Source organism: Oncorhynchus keta, chromosome 23, assembly GCF_023373465.1.
Source record: "Oncorhynchus keta strain PuntledgeMale-10-30-2019 chromosome 23, Oket_V2, whole genome shotgun sequence".
Classification (NCBI taxonomy): Eukaryota; Metazoa; Chordata; class Actinopteri; order Salmoniformes; family Salmonidae; genus Oncorhynchus; species Oncorhynchus keta.
The window spans coordinates 21,121,873-21,146,095 of NC_068443.1; the positions used below are offsets into that span (position 1 = coordinate 21,121,873).

Genomic DNA, 24,223 nt, shown 5'->3' on the forward strand with positions numbered 1-24,223 from the left:
CACCAAATAAATATTTGACGAACAAAAAATAAATTATAGTAAACTCATGATGATATATACAATTTAAAAGCACCAGCATAAGATATAATTTACAGAATTTGTTCTCAAACATGATTCTGGCAATTTTTTCGACGCCTACTGGGGGTCTTGAATTAACCTACGTCATCTACACGCGCCATATTTTTGTTGTTTGCCAAGCTTTCACGAATTTTGTTTTGGAACGCAAATAAATAATGCCTCCAAAGAATAAGCAGAAGAAAGTGATTCATCAAGATGAACTGCGTCGGTTGATGAGAGAGAAACAAAAGCAAACGATAGATAAGAAGCGTGTCGAATCCCCTTATGCCAAGTACAACAGTCTCGATCATCTTAGCTGCGTACTCTGCAACGAGCGGGTAAAGAATGAAATATTGTGGCAGACTCACGTTCTTGGAAAACAGCATAAGGAGAAAGTTGCCGAGCTCAAGGGGTCTAAACAAAGTTCAACAGGTCACGGACCCCAGCCCCCTCTGAAAAGGAAAGCATTGGATTCTGAAGACACGAATGGGAAAAAGTCTAAACCTGTGGCAGGTAACGAGCAGGCATCTACGTCGTCAGGGCTGCCTGATGTTTTCTTTGCGAAACCTGCCCCGCCTGGGCCGAAGAAACTAACTGGAATTTTGAAAAAAACATCTGCTGGACTGAGTCTTCTGGCCGGAGTCTATAATGAAGACGAAGAGGAGGCTGGTGACTCTTCTGACCTAGGGGCAGCCTCCAGCTCGGGTGTGCAGAAGGGGACACCTGCCCCAGGACTCCCAGCAGATTTCTTTGACAACGGCACCATTCCAGCTGTCCCAGCTGCCTCTCATTCCGGGTCTATCCTCAAACCAGATGAAACTGAGAAGAGTGTGGAGAAGAAGGAAAATACACCTGAAGCACTACCAGAAGGCTTCTTTGACGACCCAGTGAGAGATGCCAAAGTCCGCAATGTTGACGCTCCAAAAGATCAAATGGATAAGGAGTGGGAAGAGTTCCAAAAGGAAATGCGGCAGGTGAACACTAAATCAGAGGCCATTGTAGCCGAGGATGACGAGGAGGGACGTTTTGAGCGTCAGATTGATGAAATCGATGAGCAAATCGAATGTTACCGGAGGGTTGAGGTATTGAGAGATAAGCAAGATGTGGTGAAGAAGGTTGTGAAGGAGAAGACCGAAGACCAGGAAGACTCCAGGGGAAGCGATGAGGAGGATGAAGAAGAGCTGCTCCACTTGCTGTCAAGAGACTGGAGGGCTAAAGGGGCCCTTGCTTAACATTCCTGGGTCCTTTTGACCCGAATAGGGTCAATGTTTCTCCAGATTGTAAATAAAATAGCAAAGTTGCAAAGGAGCCAGCTTCTTTCCTCTGTCAATGACAAACCTTTGTTGAGGATTTTGAATGTCTGAGTGTTGTCTTGTACAGTTATGTCTACAGTACCAGTCAAATGTTTGGACACAGCTATTCATTCAAGGGTTTTTCTTTATTTCTTTACTATTTTCTACATTGTAGAATAATAGTGAAGACATCCAAACTATGAAATAACACATGGAATCATGTAGTAACCAAGTCAAAATAGATGTTATATTTGAGATTCTTCAAAGGAGCCACCCATTCCTTGTTGACAGCTTTGCACATTTGGCATTCTCTCAACCAGCTTCATGAGGAATGCTTTTCCAACAGTCTTGAAGGAGTTCCCACATATTCTGAGTACTTGTTGACTGCTTTTCCTTCACTCTGCGGTCCAACTCATTGGGTTGAGGTCGGGTGATTGTGGAGGCCAGGTCATCTGATGCAGCACTCCATCACTCTCCTTGTATATTTGAGATTCAAAGTAGCCATCCTTTGCCTTGACTGTCAGCGTTGCACACTATTGGCACTCTCAACCAGCTTCATGAGGTAATCAGCTGGAATGCATTTCAATTAACAGCTGTGCCTTGTTAAAAGTTAATTTGTATAACTTCTTTCTTTAATGCGTTTGAGACAATCAGTTGTGTTGTGACAAGGCAGGGGTGGTATACAGAAGATAGCCCTATTTGGTAAAATACCAATTCCATAGTATGGCAAGAACAGCTCAAATAAGTAAAGAAAAACAACAGTCCATCATTACTTTAAGACATGAAGGTAAGTCAATCTTTGGAATTTAAGGAACTGTCATTTGGTCTGATGAATCCAAATTAGATTTTTGGTTCCAACCACCGTGTCTTTGTGAGATGCAGAGTAGGTGAACGGATGATCTCTGCATGTGTAGTTCCCACCGTGAAGCATGGAGGTGTGATGGTGCTTTTCTGGTGACACTGTCCTTGATTTATTTAGAATAAGTCACACTTAACCAGCATGCCTACCACAGTATTCTGCAGCAATACGCCATCCCATCTGGTTTGTGCTTAGTGGGACTATCATTTGTTTTTCAACAGGACATTCACGCAAAGCACACCTCCAGGCTGTGTACAGTAAGGGCTATTTGACCAAGAAGGAGAGCGATGGAGTGCTACATCAGATGACCTGGCCTCAACCCAATTGAGATGGTTTGGGATGAGTTGAACCGCAGAGTGAAGGAAAAGCAGCCAACAAGTGCTCAGCATATGTTGGAAAAGCATTCCTCATGAAGCTGGTTGAGAGAATGCCAAGAGTGTTTAAAGCTGTCATCAAGGTGAAGGGTGGCTAGTTTGAAGAATCTCAAATATGAAATATACCTTCATTTGTTTAAACTTTTGATTATTACATGATTCTGTGTGTTATTTCATAGTTTGCACTATTATTCTACATTGTAGAAAATAGTAAAAAAATATATAAAGGAGGTGTCCAAACTTTACTGCTACTGTATATAAAACTTGCTCTTATGGTAAATGCTGTTTTTCTAATGTTACACACATGCAGAAAACACCATGCGTATGAAATACTGTACTATCAGCACTTATTAAAAAAAAATGTTGGGAGCCAAATCCTCAATTCTCATTTCTGGAGCCCTCAACACAAATCAACCCCATGGTTAAATGCACACCAACTTAGTTTCTGCTGTGGTTGCACAATGAATATACAATCACAGCTGAGACCAAATGCACAAACAAACCGTTTATGCCTGTATAGTCGTCATTATCGGAACCTTGGAGCATACTGGTGAGCCTACATGATACACATTATTCCAAAACAAAAACAGTCCTTTATAAATAACCTTGACTAGAATACTAACATTTGAAAGTATGGAAACTAAATAGATTGTCAAATCCTTGTAATCCACATTGTCACTTTAATTAGTGCTCACACAACACGTTCATACAATTCCCACAGTATCCCCAAAGCACATAGCTTTATAGGAACAATATTCCTGTCGGAAAGCCAAAATGGCAATTCTAAATCTGTTTGCCCTAATTTTTTGTTCCAGAACTCCACCCATTATCCTGCAGAGCAAAATTACCCTCAAACAGTCCTCTATGTTAAAATCGATACATTAGACAGTTATATTATTAGCAACATGCAAAGCACAACTTAATACAATCATTTCCATTAAAGTACAATGCTGAGGATTTTCTACAGACCTCTATGCAGCCCCCCAAACAGGTCAATCTTACAGGATGCCATATTAAAAAGTCTACCATATTTACATAATACAACAGTGTTGAGTTAGTTGACATGTCCTGATTTGTACATTTGCATTTTAGAATGTAACGGCCCACACAAAAGAACAAGGTTAGGTTGAGAGAGATCAGTGCTTCTATAACTACCTGTTACATTATCACAACCTGGGGTGCCTACTTCTGTCTCTTCATCTGTACTACACACAACACTAATATACAGCAAATTGAAGCTAACACTCCACTTGTATGAATCCATTAACATTGTATTATTTCTACATATGTTTCAGGAGTTAATATTTCAAGGTGACTAACTAGTTAAAAGAGCATGTTTATAGCCCTTAGAATCTTGCAGACTTAATCAAAATAATGGGTTATGGATACATTTAGTCTCAGTGTTACATTAAAATGCAGAAAATAACTCAAGACAAACAAAACAAGCAATAAGCAAAGACTAACTGAAATGACCTAAATGGGAAAGTTTGTGGTCGGTACTAGATTCTGATAAGTTATATTTTGGTTAAGTCATGATGTCCCTTCAACCATTCATTTCACATCAACTTCACTTGTCATCAATCAAAAAAAATGTGATTTCAGAAATGTAAATTTTGTAAACTGTTTTGCCAAATAATAACAAACCTTGTATCTGGGTAGCTGACTGTAGCTTAAGTGTGTAGGGGAGCATGCCAGTGCCACTGTTCCACATTCAGCTTGTTATTAAATACTCAGTTCAATAAAAGTGCAGCCATCATTACTGTGAGGCACTCCACATACACAAACAACAGAGATGGCCTCTCCCTGTTCAATACTGTGCTCTGCAGCCTCAGCCACTTCTTCTCACAGACCTGCAGCAGCTTTCAGTTCAGCCAGTGAGAACCTCTGGTCCCCGTCTTTGTCGTAGCGTTCCAGGCTACGGTGGTCTGGTGTTGCGGTGTCAAAGAGTTTCCTCAGGACTTGGTAAGACATTCCCTGAGAGGTGGGGTCAGTCCCTGTGTGCTCAAAGAGCTCATTGAGATCTAGTAGAAGTAGAAGTTTCAGGTAATTGTTCATTGGCCACAAAATAAAATGCAGGCATTCCTTGCTCAAGCACACTGTCAATCGGAAATTCATATCTGCATTTCTCCTTAATTGTAGATGCAGGATACTCTGTATATGACTAAGACTGATGTATGATCACAGATATGAAACTTCATAACTAAAAGTTTATCCAATACCTTTCAAAGAGTTAACTCCAGGAAATGACACAGTTTTAAGGTTTTCTATTCCAGACTCTCTCTTGGAGCGATTTGACGTCAAAAACCGTGGACGTCTTGTTGGCTTTGAACCTGTGGAGGAGAAGGAACAGGACAGTCATCCACAGGTAACATTGTACTTCACTATACTTATTTCTTATGAAAATGTCATGGACAAATAAGCACTCCGGTCTGATCTTATTATACCATGTGTAGCTTCTGAAGTTGCTGCATTAATTCCATCTGCATTGGTGTCTCTCTCTGTAACTGGGTCCTTTACTGGTACGGTTGCATCTCCACTGACGGTCACTGGTTCAACGACCTCCACAAGGTCCTTAAATAGGTTAAAAGATACCTTTAGTTTTATATTATTTTACTTTTTTAGCATGAAGTGATTATAACAATTGTTGGTGTGTAACTAGGAATCATGAATGGTACAATGTAAAATGCATTTCGCCATTAGAACAATAACAACAGAACTTATCTAGGTACATAGCCACCGAGGGTCAAGCAGCTCTTGCTACATACCACTCTACGAGTCTGTATCTTATCTTCTGTGTGCCTTGACAGAACCATTAACCACTTCCAACCCATTACTCACACTGAATGGTGTTGTTTGGGCAGAGCCCTGCTCTATAAAAGACACCCTCTGAGTGAGGTTGGACACAGAGGTGTGGAGACTGTGGATCTGGTCACCGGTCCATGCGTGGTACAGTGTCTGGGTCGTGTTAACCTCGCTCACAACCTCTCTCAGGTGAGTTACGTCCTGTAACAAGAAAACACAAAAACATGCATAAACTCAGCAAAAAAAGAAACATCCTTATTTCAGGACCCTCTTTCAAAGATATTTCGTAAAAATCTAAATATCTTCACAGATCTTCATTGTAAAGGGTTTAAACACTGTTTCCCATGCTTGTTCAATGAACCATAAACAATTAATGAACATGCACCTGTGGAAAGGTCATTAAGACACTAACAGCTTACAGACAGTAGGTACAGTTATGAAAACTTTGGACACTAAAGAGGCCTTTCTACTGACTCTGAAAAACACCACACAAAAAAAGATACCTAGGGTCCCTGCTCATCTGCGTGAAAGTGCCTTAGGCATACTGTAAGGAGGTATGAGGACTGCTGATATCGCCAGGGCAATAAATTGCCATTTCCATACAGTGAGACGCCTAAGACAGCGCTACAGGGAGACAGGATGGACAGCGGATCCTCCCTCCAGTGGCAGACCACGTGTAACAACACCTGCACAGGATCTGTACATCCGAACATCACACCTGCGGGACAGGTACAGGATGGCAACAACAACTGCCCGAGTTACACCAGGAACGCACAATCCCTCCATCAGTGCTCAGACTGTCTGCAATAGGCTACCAATGACCTGCCACTGAACAAAGCATCTGTGTCCATGTATGCTGATAATTTAACCACATAAGCATCAGCAACCACAACTAATAAAGAAAGAGTTGCAAAGAGTTGCAGTCTGTTTTGGAATGGGTGGCCAGTAATAAACTGGTCCTGAACATCTCTAAAACTAAGAGCATTGAATTTTGTACAAATCATTGCTTAAGTTCTAGACCTCAGCTGAATCTGGTAATGAATGGTGTGGCTGTTGACCAAGTTGAAGAGAATTAAGTACTTGGTGTTACCTTAGATTGTAAACGGTCATGGTCAAAACATATAGATTCAATGGTTGTAAAGATGGGGAGAGGTCTGTCGGTAATAAATAGATGCTCTGCTTTTTTGACACCACACTCCAAAAAGCAAGTTCTGCCGGCTCTAGTTTGGTCTATTCTTGATTATTCTCCAGTCTTATGGTCCAGTGCTGCAAGGAAATAGCTTGTTAAGCTGCAGCTGGCCCAGAACAGAGTGGCACATCTTGCTCTTCATTGCAATCACAGGGCTGATATAAATATTATGCATGTCAGCCTCTCTTGGCTAACGGAACCCAAACCGGCTGCACACGTGCGCCATCATGCATACATTTATTTTGTCCCCCCACACCAAACGCAATCACAACACGCAGGTTAAAATATCAAACTCTGAACCAATTACATTCATTTGAGGACAGGTCGAAAAGCCTTAAACATTTATGGCAATTTAGCTAGCTAGCTAGCTTGCACTTGCTAGCTACTTTGTTTTTATTTAGCTAGCTTGTGGTTGCTAGCTAATTTGTCCTGGGATATAAACATTGAGTTGTTATTTTACCTGAAATGCACAAGGTCCTCTACTCCGACAATTAATCCACACATAAAAACGGTCATCTCTCCTCCTTCTAGGGTTTTTCTTCTCAACTTTATATTGCGAGTGGCAACTTTCATAAATTAGGTGCATTACCGCCACTGACCTCATTTGTCTTTCAGCCATCCACGTGTGTATAACCAATGAGGAGATGGCACGTGGGTATCTGCTTCTTAAAACCAATGAGATGGGAGAGGCAGGACTTGCAGCGCGATCTGCGTCACAAATAGAACTGACTTCTATTTTAGCCCTTGGCAACGCAGACGCTCGTTGGTGAGTGCGAGCGATGTAAGAGTTGACTGCATCACTTCTTTGTATAAGAAACATTGTGTTGAAAATTCCTAAATTGTTGGCATAGTCAACTTACACACAGCTCTGACACACACACTTACCCCACCAGACATGCCACCAGAGGTCTTTTCACAGACCCCAAATCCAGAACACATACACTATTATATAGAGCCATTATTGCATGGAACTCCATTCCATTTTATATTGCTAAAATAAACAGCAAACCTGGTTTTAAAAAAAAAACAGATAAAGCAACACCTCACAACACCTCTCCCCTATTTGACCTAGATTTGTGTGTATGCATTGATATGTAGGCTACATGTGCCTTTAAAAAAAAATGTATGTCATTCTGCCTTGAGCTGTTCTTGTCTGTTCTGTATTATGTCATGTTTCATTTGGACACCAGGAAGTGTAGCTGCTGCTTTTGCAACAGCTAATGGGGATCCTAATAAAATACCAAATAATGATCACAGGCTGTGCAGGACACTTTAGAAGTCGGAGGGTACACGGAGTGACATGTCAAAATGCCGAATTTTAGCACTTTAGTAAGCATTTACTGATATAAAAATGTGATTAACTAAATTCTCCATGTGGTCTACTGGTATATTAAAAAGGCACTTCATTGTATATTACAGGATTTTAAAAATTCTATATTGGTGCACAATTTTTACTCAAAGGGATGCTAAAGGCTCTCATTTTGTGGAACGACCCCAGTATAGGCTTTAGCTTTTACTGGGCTAACACAGTCTTGTGACATGCAGGAGACCTGGTTCGATCCCAGTCAGTCACAAGAGCTAGATTAAATAGGGAGTGGAAAGGCTATCCTTAGAAGGGCTATTCAACTATATTCGTATGAGGGCCAATTTATGTGTATTACACAGTCTGTGATCATCAAAGCAGGGAACAGAAGGCACACCCATGTTCCAGAGTCTTAGCTTTTAGGAACGGGGTCAGAATAGCTTATAGCCAAAGCGGTTAAAACACTAGAGCCAAATTCATAGTTAGAAAATACATTCAACATGCCACATTGGCTTCAGAAACTGCCAGAAGCATCTATTTACCACAGAGTTTGATTCTATCTGTTCTCCTCTACCTTTCCTGGCTGGCAAAGTACCAGGATGTTGTCTCTGGTTTTGAATATATAGAATTACATTTGAAAACATCTGAGAAGTTGAATATATGAAACTTTGATTACGATAACTTCAAATAATAATTTGTAAACTGGATTCTCACACAATGACTAATATCTACCATATTTAAACTGAATTCATAAATAGTGAATTTGAATGTAAATGTAAAAAATTCACTGAATGCAATATTCATTACATTCAGTTTGAAATCAGGAAATAAAAGTTCTATTTATGAATTTCATGATTTAAATTGTACATTATAAATGCAAAAATATTCCATTCAAATTCAATATCCCAATAGAAATTGAAAGTGATGGAATTAAAATACAATATTTTGGTACTAAAATCGCTGCATAACTAGAAGTTGTATAATCTCTCATTGAGATCATTCTGCAGCTCATGCATTTGGCCACTGACACCACAAACTGGCACTCTAACGCTAACTGTGCAGGTACAAAGGCTGTAAAGGAAGCTAGTATTTCTATTTTCTTTACCATAGTCATCTTTAGATCATCCATTTCTTTCTTCTGGTCCGCAAGGGTTGTCTGCATTGTCTGGACATCATGTTGCACACTGGTTAACGTGCTGCCGATTGTAGCTACACTCTGCAAATTAAAAAAAAATTTGAGTCACTTTCCAGATACATTTGTGGTTGACGCAAATAATTATAAATTGGCAGTAATTCTAAAGAAATACAGTGGGGCAAAAAAGTATTTAGTCAGCCACCAATTGTGCAAGTTGTCCCACTTAAAAAGATGAGAGAGGCCTGTAATTTTTATCATAGGTACACTTCAACTATGACAGACAAAATGAGAAGAAAAAAAATCCAGAAAATCACATTGTAGGATTTTTTATGAATTTATTTGCAAATTATGGTGGAAATTAAGTATTTGGTCACCTACAAACAAGCAAGATTTCTGGCTCTCACAGACCTGTAACTTCTTCTTTAAGAGGCTCCTCTGTCCTCCACTCGTTACCTGTATTAATGGCACCTGTTTGAACTTGTTATCAGTATAAAAGACACCTGTCCACAATCTCAAACAGTCACACTCCAAACTCCACTATGGCCAAGACCAAAGAGCTGTCAAAGGACACCAGAAGCAAAATTGTAGACCTGCACCAGGCTGGGAGGACTGAATCTGCAATAGGTAAACAGCTTGGTTTGAAGAAATCAACTGTGGGAGCAATTATTAGAAAATGGAAGACATAGAAGACCACTGACAATCTCCCTCGATCTGGGGCTCCACGCAAGATCTCACCCCGTGGGGTCAAAATGATCACAAGAACGGTGACAAAAATCCCAGAACCACATGGGGGGGACCTAGTGAATGACCTGCAGAGAACTGGGACCAAAGTAACAAAGCTTACCATCAGTAACACACTACGCCGCCAAGGACGTGTCCCCCTGCTTAAGCCAGTACATGTCCAGGGCCGTCTGAAGTTTGCTAGAGAGCATTTGGATGATCCAGAAGAAGATTGGGAGAATGTCATATGGTCAGATGAAACCAAAATATAACTTTTTGGAAAAACTCAACTTGTCGTGTTTGGAGGACAAAGAATGCTGAGTTGCATCCAAAGAACACCATACCTACTGTGAAGCATGGGGGTGGAAACATCATGCTTTGGGGCTGTTTTTCTGTAAAGGGACCAGGACGACTGATCCGTGTAAAGGAAAGAATGAATGGGGCCATGTATCGTGAGATTTTGAGTGAAAACCTCCTTCCATCAGCAAGGGCATTGAAGATGAAACGTGGCTGGGTCTTTCAGCATGACAATGATCCCAAACACACCGCCCGGGCAACGAAGGAGTGGCTTCGTAAGAAGCATTTCAAGGTCCTGGAGTGGCCTAGCCAGTCTCCAGATCTCAACCCCATAGAAAATCTTTGGAGGGAGTTGAAAGTCCGTGTTGCCCAGCAACAGCCCCAAAACATCACTGCTCTAGAGGAGATCTGCATGGAGGAATGGGCCAGAATACCAGCAACAGTGTGTGAAAACCTTGTGAAGACGACAGAAAACGTTTGACCTTCATTGGCAACAAAGGGTATATAACAAAGTATTGAGAAACTTTTGTTATTGACCAAATACTTATTTTCCACCATAATTTGCAAATAAATTCATTAAAAATCCTACAATGTGATTTTCTGGATTTTTTTTCCACTCATTTTGTCTGTCATAGTTGAAGTGTACCTATGATGAAAATTACAGGCCTCTCTTATATTTTTAAGTGGGAGAACTTGCATAATTGGTGGCTGACTAAATACTTTTTTGCCTCACTGTATGTCCAATACTTCTTCATCTGAAAACTGTTTTACCTTTTGGAGCTCTTCAACTGTAGTTGGAAGGTTGATCAAGTCTGAGGCTGATTTGATGTTGGCCTTTAGGTGGTTCACTGCAGAGTCCAGCAAACTGATCTAATGGAATGGAGCAGAACATTCAGTTACACTTGGGAAAGACATTTCACTTCACATTCACTCTGAGCTTAGAGACACCCACTTTTTCCAAGTTTGGACTTTGAAAAATAAAATTCTTAACCTCAATTCAAACTACCATGGTGTGGCAGGTTGCATATGAATGGCCATGAATGATTACACTTGTGTGTACATAACGGGGGTGGATGGGATAACAGACCGTACATTAATTAGTTGTGCTGATATTGATAACACTTTCCCTTCACTAAAACAACTTTACCTTTCTGTTCATCTCCGTAAGGTTGGACCAGAGTTTGTTCAGACCCTTGTCTCCACTTTCAATATCCTCCAGCTTTCTCTGTTTCATCTTCAGATCTTCACTTAGTTTTGGTATTTCATGTGATGACACTTTCTGGCTGGATTCCACTGTGGAGAGAAGATACATCAAGTGAATAACAATTTACTAAAACTGCAGTTACTGGGTTGTTTGATTGTAAAACTCAGCAATAAGTGATGGCTGTGCAAAGGTTACCCTACTCTTTATTACAAGGTCAACTAGGGTTAGTGTGTAGCCACAAGAGTAGTGTGTACTCTTGTAACTGAATTCTTGATTTAAGCCAAAAGGCTGTGTCTGAAGGTTGACAGGTGACAGATAGCATGCTAGTTGTGCTTTGTAGTTACTTGGGGCGGCAGGTAGACTAGTGGTTAGAGCGGGCCAGTAACCGAAAGGTTGCTAGATCGAATCCCCGAGCTGACAATAATATGTGGTTCTGCCCCTGAACAATACAGTTAACCCACTGTTCCTAGGCCGTCATTGTAAATAAGAATTGTTTCTTAACTGACTTGCCTAGTTAAATAAAACAATTGTTCATGGTAGCGAGCCTGTTTCAAATGACAAAGTTAGCTAGCCAGCCAGGTAACTTAAGCTAGCTAGACTAGTTGGCTAATAAGGTTAAATCAAATAGATGACAGGTCTTATCTGATGGCTTACTAGTATGCAGCTTTTCTTTGAGGGAGTCAAGGTCTTCTTTCAGAGCAATCTGCATCCATAGCAGCCCGGCACAAGCCATAACACAGGCTGCCAGTATGATGAACAGGATCAAGGGATAGCAGACATTGCAACACTGCACGTAACTTATTCTATGATTAATTAGAAACACATAGTTATTTTACAGTCACAAGCTTCATGCATCATTGATAAACATAATTCTACAGGTTTACTCAGACTAAGTATAAGTTTGATCACTTACTTCCCGAAAGCAGCGACAGTACCAAGGTTGCTGAATTCCTCTTCATCTGAACTTGATTCGGATTCTGAGTCTGGGGGCTCGGTTCGTAGGAGCCTGTGGCCGGACCCCTTCTTGGTTTTCTTCCTTTTACTGTCCCCAAGTCCGATCAATGCATTAAGCTCCTTCCTCTTCTTCATCTTCTTCTGTGGGGTCAGCGAACCCGCTGAGCCCGACTTAAACCCGACCAAATCCAACGTTTTGTCCAGTTTGGTTGTTGTAAATAACGTCCTATAGCTAACGTTAGCCAGTACCGTTAATGTTGTTAAGCTGATTGGTTCCGCCAACTAGCCTAGTTAGCTAGTTAGCTTACTTTGTAACTTGAAACAGGCTAGCTACAACGAACTGCCAATCACGTATGGTAACTAAGCATGTTAGACAATTATAGGAGCATGCTATTTTGAAAAATCGTAGTACTAGCTAGGTCAACGTCAAATAGTGAGCTAACGTTACCCAGCGGTTAGCTAAGTAATGTTACAGTTCCAGCTGAGCTAGCTACCTGACGCGGCCGCACAACCAAGTTAAAATGGCGATTACGAGATAACGTTACTACACAGCAAAATATGGTGTAGTCAGTATAAACTATAAATCAACTCACTTCTAGTACCACGACCAATATAATATAAATCTTACCAAAATGGTTTACATTTCTGTGCAGTCGTAAATTGATCTGACGCACTACCTGGATAAAACAATCTTGTTTTGATGGTGAACATCTTTGACAGGGCATCGCTAAACTGGCACCTGATTGGTTGAATTCCCTTCTCTGTATTCCCATGTTTTGATACTGCCCCCAACAGGTGTGGCACATTTTTCATTGTTCTTAAATTTCTTTACATTATGAAATTATCCTCTCTACAAATACCAGATGTTGTACATTGACTACCATCTCTGTGAATAAATTCCCTGACTTGAACAATTTGACGATTTGAAAACATATGGTTTTGAACATACATTTAATTACACTGGAACTTCCATGGTCAGGGGCACCGCCAGGGATTTTGGGCCCCATGAAAATATATCACATTGGGCCCCGCCACCACAGGCCACACCAACCCTGCGCAATTGCTGTAACCACACCACCAGAACTAAATCAAAGCTTTAAATAACTCTACATTTGCAGGCTTGCAACTCTCCTGTAGTCCAATATTTACTGTACGATATTTACTGACAGTGAGCAGTGAAAATATAACAATATGCAGACATGCATGCAACATTCTGATACAGTGGAATTCACTATTTGATGCAAGACTGATACCCTCTATAAGAAATGTGCTAAAGGCCATCTTTTACAGAGTAAATGTAATTTTTATGGAAAATTCTATTAATATTAATGAATACCTTTAAATAAATATAACTTAAATATACATGAACCTTTTCAATTAAAATAAATTAACATTATCATCTATAGAATGATATAACAAGCAAAATAATAAAATCAGCAGCAGATTTTTGAACTAAGTATACATACCAGCTAGAAAATAAGCAGCTGTAAAAGGCCTGATGATGGCGCTAGAGGAAAGGTCAAGTGGTCACCAAATCAATAGGTTTCTTCCACTTGGGGTCTTGATAGTGCACAACCAATTTTATGGCAAACCAGCCATTACTTTGAGATATATCTTGTTCTCAGTCTGTTCTCAGTCTTGTTCTCAGCCTGTGGGCATCATGTGTGTAGTGATCCAATATCTATAGCCATGCCATTTAACAGTTATCACTAAGTCGCTCTGGATAAGAGCGTCTGCTAAATGACTTAAATGTAATGTAATCACTGGCCCTTGCTCAGCCTTACTCACCAAGAGCCCAGCGCCGAACCTTCTTGCTAGCAAAGTCACTGATCAAGTCTTTGAAGTCCAGCTTTATAGCTAACTGACTTTCAAAGGAAAGCATGGCAAGACTGCAAAGCCTGTCCTGGGACATAGTGGACCTAAAATATTTTTTTTAATTAGTTTTAGCTTACTGAAAGCTCTCTCGCCACCAGCAACATCACAGGCAGTGTACAAAATATACGTAAAGCAATGCAGACTTCTCCAAAAATTCTATGTAGCTGCATCTTACATTCAGGAGACCAAGAGGGAACAAGTTAGGGAGGAAAGTGGCATCATATACAGTGTTCAGGTGTCTTACTTCATTTTGAAACTCAGGTGTCAGATCTCTGGAATAGTTCATGATCAGTGGTTGGCACACAGAAGGGACTTTATCCTCACTAATCTGCCCAACTTTCAGAACAGCAGAAAATTATTTTACAATTTTTGCAGTGGTGTGGAACCTAGTGTCCAAGTCACTTATGATGTTGTCCATAGCAGGGGTTGTGTGTTACAGAGGCTCTCTGGATATTTACTTTTTTGCCAAAAACAAGAAAATAAAAATAAACCATTAGCTTTATTAGTCCATTGTAAATCAAATATTATATTAATGATGATAGGTTAATACTTTAATATTGAAAATGTTTTACCTAATGGTTTAAGTTGTCTCTACTTTTCTGCTCATACTTGGTTTTACATTTTTGCTGTTTCATGCAACTGCCTCTGATCTTTGCACCCACGTAGGCCTAACCATATTTGCATTGTGTGCATAGGCTATGCATCTTCTCTTCTCTGTTTATCTTCCCCGACCTAGCACCAGTGGGGAGCCATCAGTTCTGATTCTGAGCATGTTGAACAGGGTCAGGACCTGACAGCGTTGAGCCGAAGCTGCCCAGGCTCTGTTGAGTGAACTTTGACCTTTGCCTGACCTATCTCCACTAGAGTGGAATCCCACTGTATCCCTCCTGATTTGATTTGCCCTGACCTTTATGCCTACATCTATGGACTACTGAGCTATAAGCTACAGAGCACTTGTGCTAATTAGATCATATAGACCTAATACATGTCTTTATTCTATCAACTCACTCATTTTATTTCAGCGTGACGATTGATACCTCTACTCCAATGTTCCCCCCTGAAACGAAACCTGCAAAGCTCCTCAGAGGTAAGAGGTCAATCAAACATCTATAGGAACTCAGTAGATATGGGTGTTAAGAATCGTCTTACTGAGGGTTATGGTCATGCTGCTTTCATAAACTCAGAAGTTGACCTTGATGGGATAGTTCACCCAAATTACAAAATGATATATTGGTTTCCTTGCCCTGTAAGCAGTCTATTGACAAGGTATGACATCAATCCATGCTTTGGTTTAGTTTCCCTGTCACTGTTTTCACATGTTAACATTTTAGCATTTGTGACACAAATCCCATTCAAGTCATGGGACCGATATTAGCATTTTACACATCATGTTCAAAACAACTATCATTGACTTAGTTGAGCTTCACAATCATTTTTAAAATCTTTTTTATTTTCTTATTTTACCCCGTTTTCGTGGTTTCCAATTGTTTAGTAGCTACTATCTTGTCTCATCGCTACAACTCCCGTACCGGAAGCCAGCCGCACCAATGTCGGAGAAAACACTGTGGACCCGGCAACCTTGGTCCGCCACAGGAGTCGCTGGTGCGCGACGAGACAAGGCCTTAACCACTGCGCCACCCGGGAGGCCCATTTTTAGATTCTTTGATGAAAATGCTAATGTCGGTCCCATGACTTACATTACATTACATTTACATTTAAGTCATTTAGCAGACGCTCTTATCCAGAGCGACTTACAAATTGGTGCATACACCTTATGACATCCAGTGGAACAGCCACTTGCATCTAAATCTTTTTTTTGGGGGGGGGGGGACTTGAATGGGATTTGTGCCACAAATGCTAAAACATTAGCATGTGGAAACAGTGCCAGGGAAACTAAATAAAAGGATGGATTGCTGTCATATCTTGTCCATGGATTACTTACAAGGTAAGTCATTTTGAAATTTGGGTGAACTATCCCTTTAAGGCCATGGAAGGTCAGTGCCATAACTTCAGTCAAATCTGGTGTTGCTTTAGCTTGATACTCTGATACTCTGCCTTTGTGCGTTAACTTGAATTAACAGGATAGAAGCTATTGTTGCGAAAGATAATACATCCAGCAAAAGAGGCATGTAGGTGGTAGAGTAAAAATTCAATCAGATGCTCATCTCTACTTAGAACACCTGGTGAGGGGACATGCGTCACGCTGTGGGTCTGTGCTAAACCCCCAGCATGATGCTCCAATTCAAAGCATAGGGAGGATGTTTCATCTCTTTGCTGGATTTTTAAACTTTTTAATCTCAGGCCTAAGACTGAAAAGGATGCCTCTTCAACCTGCTGTCTAGTCACATCGACAGCCACGAGGCAGGGAGTGAGGGGGGGTATAATTTATTTGTATTTAATTTTTTTATTGTCACACCGAATAGGTGCAATGAAACGTGTTGTTTTACAAGGTCCCCCATTTTACCATAATACCAATCCACCGTACTCCTGATTAAAATAAAACACTTGTTTTCACAGTTTGTTCACAGCAGGGGTCCCCTTACTCTCATCAGGGCTGATCCTGGACAACGCAACTGTCTGTCTGGCAGCGATCTATCTCATGCTCTGAAAGAGAATCTAAATGGATGGCATGATGGGAGATACTGAATAGAATTGACTACTAATTGAATGCTTTCATCTGACATGACAGTCTGTTTGAATACAGATTAACTGCGTTGGTTGGAGGTGGTGCTGCTCCTGGAATACCGATTCTGCTCATTAGGGGCTATGTTACCCATTTATTGTGGTCCACAGACCATTATGTTTAATGGCTGTTTTCATAAATCTCCATCGGGAATAATATTAGAGCCTGTATTATTGTCTGTGACACAAGGCCTAAGGGTGAAACAGTATGTGGTACTCATTGAATGAAGAGCTATGTGGGGCCTATAAGAACATGCGTATCTATTGATATGATTGGTCTCTAAGCAGCATGCTTCCAGCTCCTTGTATATGCCTTTGATCATTTGTTGAAGGTCATATCTGTTAGCCTACTGAAGTTTGAGCAATGAGACATTTGAGGAATAACCATTCAATTGCATTTTACTAGTGTATTCGAAACTAGTACATAGTCATTATATCCTACACCTATTCAGTCACAGCTTTGGAAGACCACATCACTGCTGGTTTTCACTCTTTCCTTTTAAAGGTTCCAGTATATGGAATAAGTCCAAGGATATGTGATAGGTCCTAGGATTTGATCAGCCAATCAGCCAGTTTTTGAAACGTTATTTAGTATTCTGTTTTTTTGTATATAGTATTTGCTGGTGTACATCAGCAGGGGGCAATGTTCTCATATAATAGAATATACGCAGGGTTTCTGCTCTCAGCTGGTTCTTGCTCTAGCACTACACAGCTGATTCAAATATTCAACTCCTCATCAAGCTTTTGATTATTAATCAGCTGTGTAGTCCTGGGTCAAAACTAAAATGTGAATGGGGCAGGGGGGCAGGACCGAGTTTGGGAAACCCTGAGATAGAGCATTGCAGAGAGTTGCTGTCTTAAAGTGTGCAACGTAGAGTTGACTCCCCAACAAAAGAAGTTAAAGGTTGAAGATCACAGTAATGTCCTTATGGAGGTGTCAGCAAAATGATATGGCAGTTTTATATTGATTTCATTTTAATAATGCAAACATCAATAATGCATGTGCATATTTGTTGTTAATCAATGGCATATTGAGCATCAAATATTTCAGCCTGGTCTCATAGATTAGACGCAACATAGTAAACTTCACTACATTCCTATAGAAAATATTGTACTTTTTATTCCATACATTTTTCCTGACAACCCAAAGTACTTATTACATTTTGAATGCTTAGCAGGACAGGAAAATGTTGAAATTCACTCACTTATCAAGAGAACACGTGGTCATCCCTACTTCCTATGGTCAGGCGGATTCACTAAACACAAATGCATCTTTTGTAAATAATGTCTGAGTGTTGGAGTGTGCCCCTGGCTATGCATATATTTTAAAAACAAGAAAATGGTGCATCTGCTTTGCATAATATAAGGAATTTAAAATTATTTATACTTTTACTTTCTACTCTTGTACTTAAGTATATTTTAGCAATTACATTTACTTTTCATACTTAAGTATATATAAAACCAAATCCTTTTAGACTTTTACTCAAGTAGTATTTTACTGGGTGACTTTCACTTTTATTTGAGTAACTTTCTATTAAGGTATCTATACTTCTACTTAACTATGACAATTGGTTTCCACCACTGCCCTTACCTTAACCCTTCCCCTAACCCTAACCTGAACCCAACTCCTAAACGTAACCATAACCCTACATATTTTGTAGCTGGTCCTGCAGACGTTTGTGTATGCCATAGGACTGTGTTTTTGCTTAGTGAAATTGTTCACTTTAGGTTTGTATTATTCTGTTTAATTTGTTCCCAGGGGGGAAGTGGAAGGCACCTTGGGAGTGCTTAGGCAAGAGGCCTGTGGGCATACACATACCCGTAGTATGTGCTATGTCTATGCACACTAGATAAGACCTGGGAGGACCATCCCCGGTATTTTGGTTAGTGTGCCAGTTGGTTCTAGTTAGGTAAGTTGTGGGTAGGTAGGTAAGGTAGGAGAGGGGGCTCTCTAACTTTGACTTTCTTTGCTTTGGTTCCATCCAGACCCTTTTCCCCAAATTACTGTGTGAACGAAATAAATTCCCTGTTAACGGTAATATATTCTGCCTCTGTTATCCTCACACGCACCTACAGTCACTCCACGGGGAGTTGAGTGTAGCAAGGTGTTGCGTTCCCTCCTCCAAGAGGCGTGCGTAACATAAGAACTTTGAATGTTTCTTCAAGTGCAGTCTCAAAAATCATCCAGCACTATGATGAAACTGGCTCTCATGAGGACCACCACAGGAAAGGAAGACCCAGAATTACCTCTGCTGCAGGGGATAAGCTCATTAGAGTTACCGGCCTCAGAAATTGCAGCCCAAATAAATGCTTCACAGAGTTCAAGTAACAGACACACATTTTTGGTTCCACCCGCTGTGATTTTGTGAGATGCAGAGTAGGTGAACTCATGGGTGGTTCCCACTCTGAAGCATGGAGGAGGTGGTGTGATGGTGTTGGGGTGCTTTGCTGGTGACACTGCCTGTGATTTATTTAGAATTCAAGGCACACTTAACCAGCATGGCTAGCACAGCATACTGTAGCGATATGCCATCCCATCTGGCTTGCGCTTATTTTATTTGACCTTTATTTAACCAGGTAGGCCAGTTGAGAACAAGTTATCATTTACAACTGCGACCTTGCCAAGATAAAGAAAAGCAGTGTGACACAAACAACAACACAGAGTTACACATGGAATAAACAAGCGTACAGTCAATAACACAATAGAAAAAAAAGAAAGTCTATATAGTGTGTGCAAATGGTATGAGGAGGTACGGCAATAAATAGGCCATAGTAGCAAAGTAATTACAATTTAGCAGATTAACACTGGAGTGATAAATGAGCAGATGATGATATTCAAGTAGTGAAACTGGTGTGCAAAAGAGCTGAATAGTAAATAAAAACAATATGGGGATGAGGTAGGTATATTGGGTGGGCTATTTACAGATGGTCTATGTACAGCTGCAGTGATCGTTTAGCTGCTCAGATAGCTGATGTTTAAAGTTAGTGAGGGAAATGTAAGTCTTCAGCTTCAGCGATTTTTGCAATTTGTTCCAGTCACTGGCAGCAGAGAACTGGAAGGAAAGGTGGCCAAAGGAGGTGTTGGCTTTGGGGGTGACCAGTGAGATATACCTGTTGAAGCACGTGCTACGGGTGGGTGTTATTATCGTGACCAGTGAGCTGAGATAAGACGGAGCTTTACCTAGCATAGACTTATAGATGACCTGGAACAAGTGGGTCTGGCGACGAATATGTAGCGAGTGCCAGCCGACTAGAGCATACAGGTCGCAGTGGTGGGTGGTATAAGGGGCTTTGGTAACAAAACAGATGGCACTGTGATAGACTGTATTCAGTTTGCTGAGTAGAGTATTGGAAGCTATTTTGTAGATGACATCGCCGACATCGCTTAGTGGGACTATCATTTGTTTTTCAACATGACAATGACTCACCACACCTCCAGGCTGTGTAAGGGATATTTGACCAAGAAGGAGAGTGATGGAGTGCTGCATCAGATGACCTGGCCTCCACAATCACCCAACCTCAACCCAATTGAGATGGTTTGGGAAAAGCAGCCAACACGTGCTCAGCATATGTGGGAACTCCTTCAAGACTGTTGGAAAAGCATTCCAGGTGAAACTGGTTAAGAGAATGCCAAGAGTGTGCAAAACTGTCATCAAAGCAAAGGGTGGCGACTTTGAAGAATCAAATATAAAATATATTTTGATTTGTTTAACACTTTTTTGGTTACTACATGATTCCAATGTGTTATTTCATAGTTGTGATGTCTTCACTATTATTCTACAATGTAGAAAATAGTAACCACCATAATTCACCATAGGAATGGTGCTAGGTTTCGTCCAGACATGATGCATGGCATTCAGGCCAAAGAGGTCAATCTTGGTTTCTTCAGACCAGAGAATCTTGTTTTTACAGGTGCCTTTTGGCAAACTTCAAGCGGGCTGTCATGTGCCTTTTAACTGAGGAGTGGCTACCGTCTAGCCACTCTACCATAAAGGCTTGATTGGTGGAGAGCTGCAGAGACGGTTGTCCTTTTGGAAGGTTCTCCCATCTCCACAGAGGAACTCTGGAGCTCTGTCAGAGTGACGATCGGATTCTTGGTCACCTCCCTGACCAAGGCCCTTATCCCCAGATTGCTCAGTTTGGCCGGGACGGCCAGCTCTAGGAAGAGTCTTGGTGGTTCCAAACTTCATCTATTTAAGAATGTTGGAGGCCACTGTGTTCTTGGGGACCTTCAATGCTGATTTTTTTTTGGTACCCTTCCCCAGATCTGTGCCTCATCACAATCCTGTCTCAGAGCTCTACAGATAATTCCTTTGACCTCATGGCTTGGTTTTTGCTCTGACATGCACTGTCAACTGTGGGACCGTATATAGACAGGTGTGTGCCTTTCCAAATCATGTCCAATCAATTGAATTTACCACAGGTGGACTCCAATCAAGTTGTAGAAACATCTCAAGGATGATCAATGGAATCAGGATGCACCTGAGCTCAATTTTGAGTTTCATAGCAAAGGTTCTGAATACTTATGAAAATAAGCTATTTCTGTTTACCTTTTTATACATTTGCAACATTTCTTAACACCTGTTTTCACTTTGTCATTTTGGGGTATTGTGTGTAGATTGCTGATGATTATTTAGTTATTTAATCCATTGTAGAATAAGGCTGTAACATAACAAAATTTGGAAAAAGTCAAGGGGTCTGAACACTTTCTGAAGGCACTGTACCTTGTATCCCTCATTTACTCAAGTGCTTCCTGTATTCTGGCTGTTACTTGAATTATTCTGTACGTAAATCCTTGACACTCAATTTAGTATGTTTCGTATGGTATGTATTCATTTGTGGATGTCCATCAACCAATTCGCATGATATGTAACGAATGACCATTTGTATTATATGTTACGAATTTGCCAAATGTATCAGCTAGATCGCTAACTTTAGCTATCTGGCTAACTTTAGCTATGCTAGGGGTTTACAAAAATTCATTCAGGCCAACAACAAAACACAGGACATACCAAGAAGCTCTTTCTTCCTAACAAAGGAACTCTGACTTTTAAAGCTGCAAAAGGAGTCGGTAACTGAAAACAGCTGTTCTCCTGATGAGAGGGCGGGGTCAGAACTCCAATCATCAATGGGGCCAACCAATCAGCGGCTTAGTATCCAGGAAGCCATTTCCTGAAACACACATATACAAACCCACAACACAGAAACTGGGGAACGTAACTCGCCCACCCCAAAACATGCAAACTTCCAGTTTGCAATCACAAAAACCCTAATGCTTCCCCAGTTACTAAACCCGTGATAGAGCGCTGGCAACCACATTCGCCGGCCCATTCACATATTGAATCTGTACATTGTATCCGTATTGACTGACCTTCATGTCTTAAAGTAATGATGGACTGTTGTTTCTATTTGCTTATTTGAGCTGTTCTTGCCATAATATGGACTGTACACCACCCCTACCTTGTAACAACACAACTGATTGGCTCAAATGCATTAAGAACGAAATCAATTCCACAAATGAACCTATAACAATGCACAGCTGTTAATTGAAATGTATTCCAGGTGACTACCTCATGAAGCTGGTTGAGAGAATCCCAAGAGTGTGCAAAGCTGTCATCAAGGCAAAGGGTGGCTACTTTAAAGAATCTCAAATATAACATATATTTTGATTTGTTTTACATTTTTTTGGTTACTACATTATTCCCCTATTGACCTAGATAGTTTTTGTGTATGCATTGATATGTAGGCTACGTGTGCCTTTAAAAAAACATTTAGTTGTTCTTGTCTATTGATGTTCTGTATTATGTCATGTTTCATGTTTTGTGTGGACCGCAGGAAGAGTAGCTGCTGCTTTTGCAACAACTAATGGGGATCCTAATAAAATACTAAAATACCGAGTGTGCAAAGCTGTCAATACAGATAAAGGGTGGCTACTTTGAAGAATCTCAAATATAAAATATATTTTGATTTGTTTAACACTTTTTTGGTTACTACATGATTCCATATGTGTTATTTCATAGTTTTGATGTCTTCACTATTATTCTACAATGTAGAAAATAGTAGAAATGAAGACAAACCCTGAAATGAGTAGGTGTGTCCAAACCTTTGACTGATACTGTATATGCTCTTAATTCCTCTCTCATATACAATGCGTTTATGGAAGAGCTTACTGAGAAACAACACCATGTTCTAAATAATAATTTTGCATGGTGCTGATTCAAAGGTACAGTAGCATTTTGAGCATCCACACAGAGAGAGCCAAAGAAGGAGCATGAGTAATCTGTATTGGGATAATACATTGTTCTTAGAAACACAGGCATTATGAAAATGTTCAAGTGAGACATATTTGTGACCTTTTATCTCGAAAAATAATACATTAATATTAAAATAAATGAATTATTATGCAGTTGTTAAAGAAAACAGCAAAGGACATTCCTTCTGATGTTTAAGATGCAATCTGCTAACCACTGCACAAGAAAAAGAACCAGAAAGAGGAGTATTAATACTTGTTATTATGTGCAAGGATTATTTTTTCTTATAGCTCACGCTATGTGATTTGTGATTCTATTGTTGAGGTAGAGAGAGAGGCTTCCCTGTTTGGGCCTTACTGTGTTTGACTGTATTCATGTACTGTCAAACACTGAGGTTGATCTGTGATTCTCTTTGTACAGGCTTCTCTCTCCGCACAGCTCAACAGGCCAGACACAAAGAGAAAGAGAGAGAACCCTTGATGAGGTGCAGAAGAGGGAAACCAGCACATTCGGGTATAACCAAGCTTTTTCAAAGCATTCTCAGCGAACTGGATCATTTATGCTCCAGCTAAAGGCATGGAAATCAGCCACATTGCACATTGAGAAAGTAATATGCCATGTTTTGTCATCGTATTTTGTGTCTGTTAGTACTCTAAGGTCTAGTGTGACTCTCAACAACATTAACTGTGAAACTGCAGCAGAGAGCCTGAATAGGAATCTAAATAGCAGAATATCTCTACTGCTAATGAGATCAAGAGCTAAGGGAAAGGCATATTTGCAGGGGAAAAAGAGGAAGAGAGCGGATTAAGAGTGGATTTATATGTAGCCTGCCACTAAAACAAGCATGCCCTGCTGTGGAGTTCCCTGTGGATGGCAGGGCAGGGGGCGAGGGATTAGTCTAACATGAGGCTGTTAAGAATGGAAGTGAATGACAGGCAAAGACAGGCAAAGACAAAAAACTGTAGGGAGAACACATGCAAAATGTCAACTATTGTTGTGGTTGCAACAGTGATGTTGATGGATGGTGATGATGGCGATGGTGATGATAGTGATGATGATGAGGGTGAGGGGGATGATGATAGTCTCAGTGGTTGGCTTTATGCTGCTGGAGGCTAACATGACTGAAAGTGTACCATGTGTTCTATTTAACCTGTGTTTGTGTGTCACAGGAAATGATTTATTATGAGAGGCTCCATATTCGGAAAACAATTGTCTTTGATGTTCAACAG

At 40.5% G+C, this 24,223-nt stretch overlaps 2 protein-coding genes across 2 annotated transcripts; one reads left to right on the forward strand and one right to left on the reverse strand.

The window, feature by feature from the left end:
* Window positions 1-138: 138 nt before the first annotated feature.
* LOC118401983 (zinc finger protein 830-like) lies at window positions 139-2,951 on the forward strand. Its single transcript, XM_035799744.2, has one exon. The coding sequence runs from the start codon at window positions 234-236 to the stop codon at window positions 1,287-1,289; it is 1,056 nt and encodes a 351-aa protein (XP_035655637.1). The 5' UTR covers window positions 139-233; the 3' UTR covers window positions 1,290-2,951.
* A 288-nt stretch (window positions 2,952-3,239) lies between these two features.
* On the reverse strand, window positions 3,240-12,928 carry LOC118401984 (EF-hand calcium-binding domain-containing protein 14-like). Its single transcript, XM_035799745.2, has 9 exons — window positions 12,146-12,928; window positions 11,887-12,035; window positions 11,176-11,321; window positions 10,800-10,898; window positions 8,982-9,092; window positions 5,421-5,585; window positions 5,027-5,153; window positions 4,802-4,912; window positions 3,240-4,603 (listed from the first exon to the last, which is right to left on the reverse strand). The coding sequence occupies exons 1-9, from the start codon at window positions 12,319-12,321 to the stop codon at window positions 4,425-4,427; spliced, it is 1,263 nt and encodes a 420-aa protein (XP_035655638.1). The 5' UTR covers window positions 12,322-12,928; the 3' UTR covers window positions 3,240-4,424.
* Between the last annotated feature and the right edge of the window lie 11,295 nt (window positions 12,929-24,223).

Coding starts and splice junctions, on each gene's coding strand:
- LOC118401983 (XM_035799744.2), top strand. CDS start 234: ATGCCTCCAAAGAATAAGCAGAAGAAAGTGATTCATCAAGATGAACTG.
- LOC118401984 (XM_035799745.2), bottom strand. CDS start 12,321: ATGAAGAAGAGGAAGGAGCTTAATGCATTGATCGGACTTGGGGACAGT. Junction 10,899..11,175: donor TTACGGAGATGAACAGAAAG/GTAAAGTTGTTT, acceptor CCATTCCATTAG/ATCAGTTTGCTGGACTCTGC. Junction 4,604..4,801: donor TGGAGTTAACTCTTTGAAAG/GTATTGGATAAA, acceptor TACTTCTACTAG/ATCTCAATGAGCTCTTTGAG.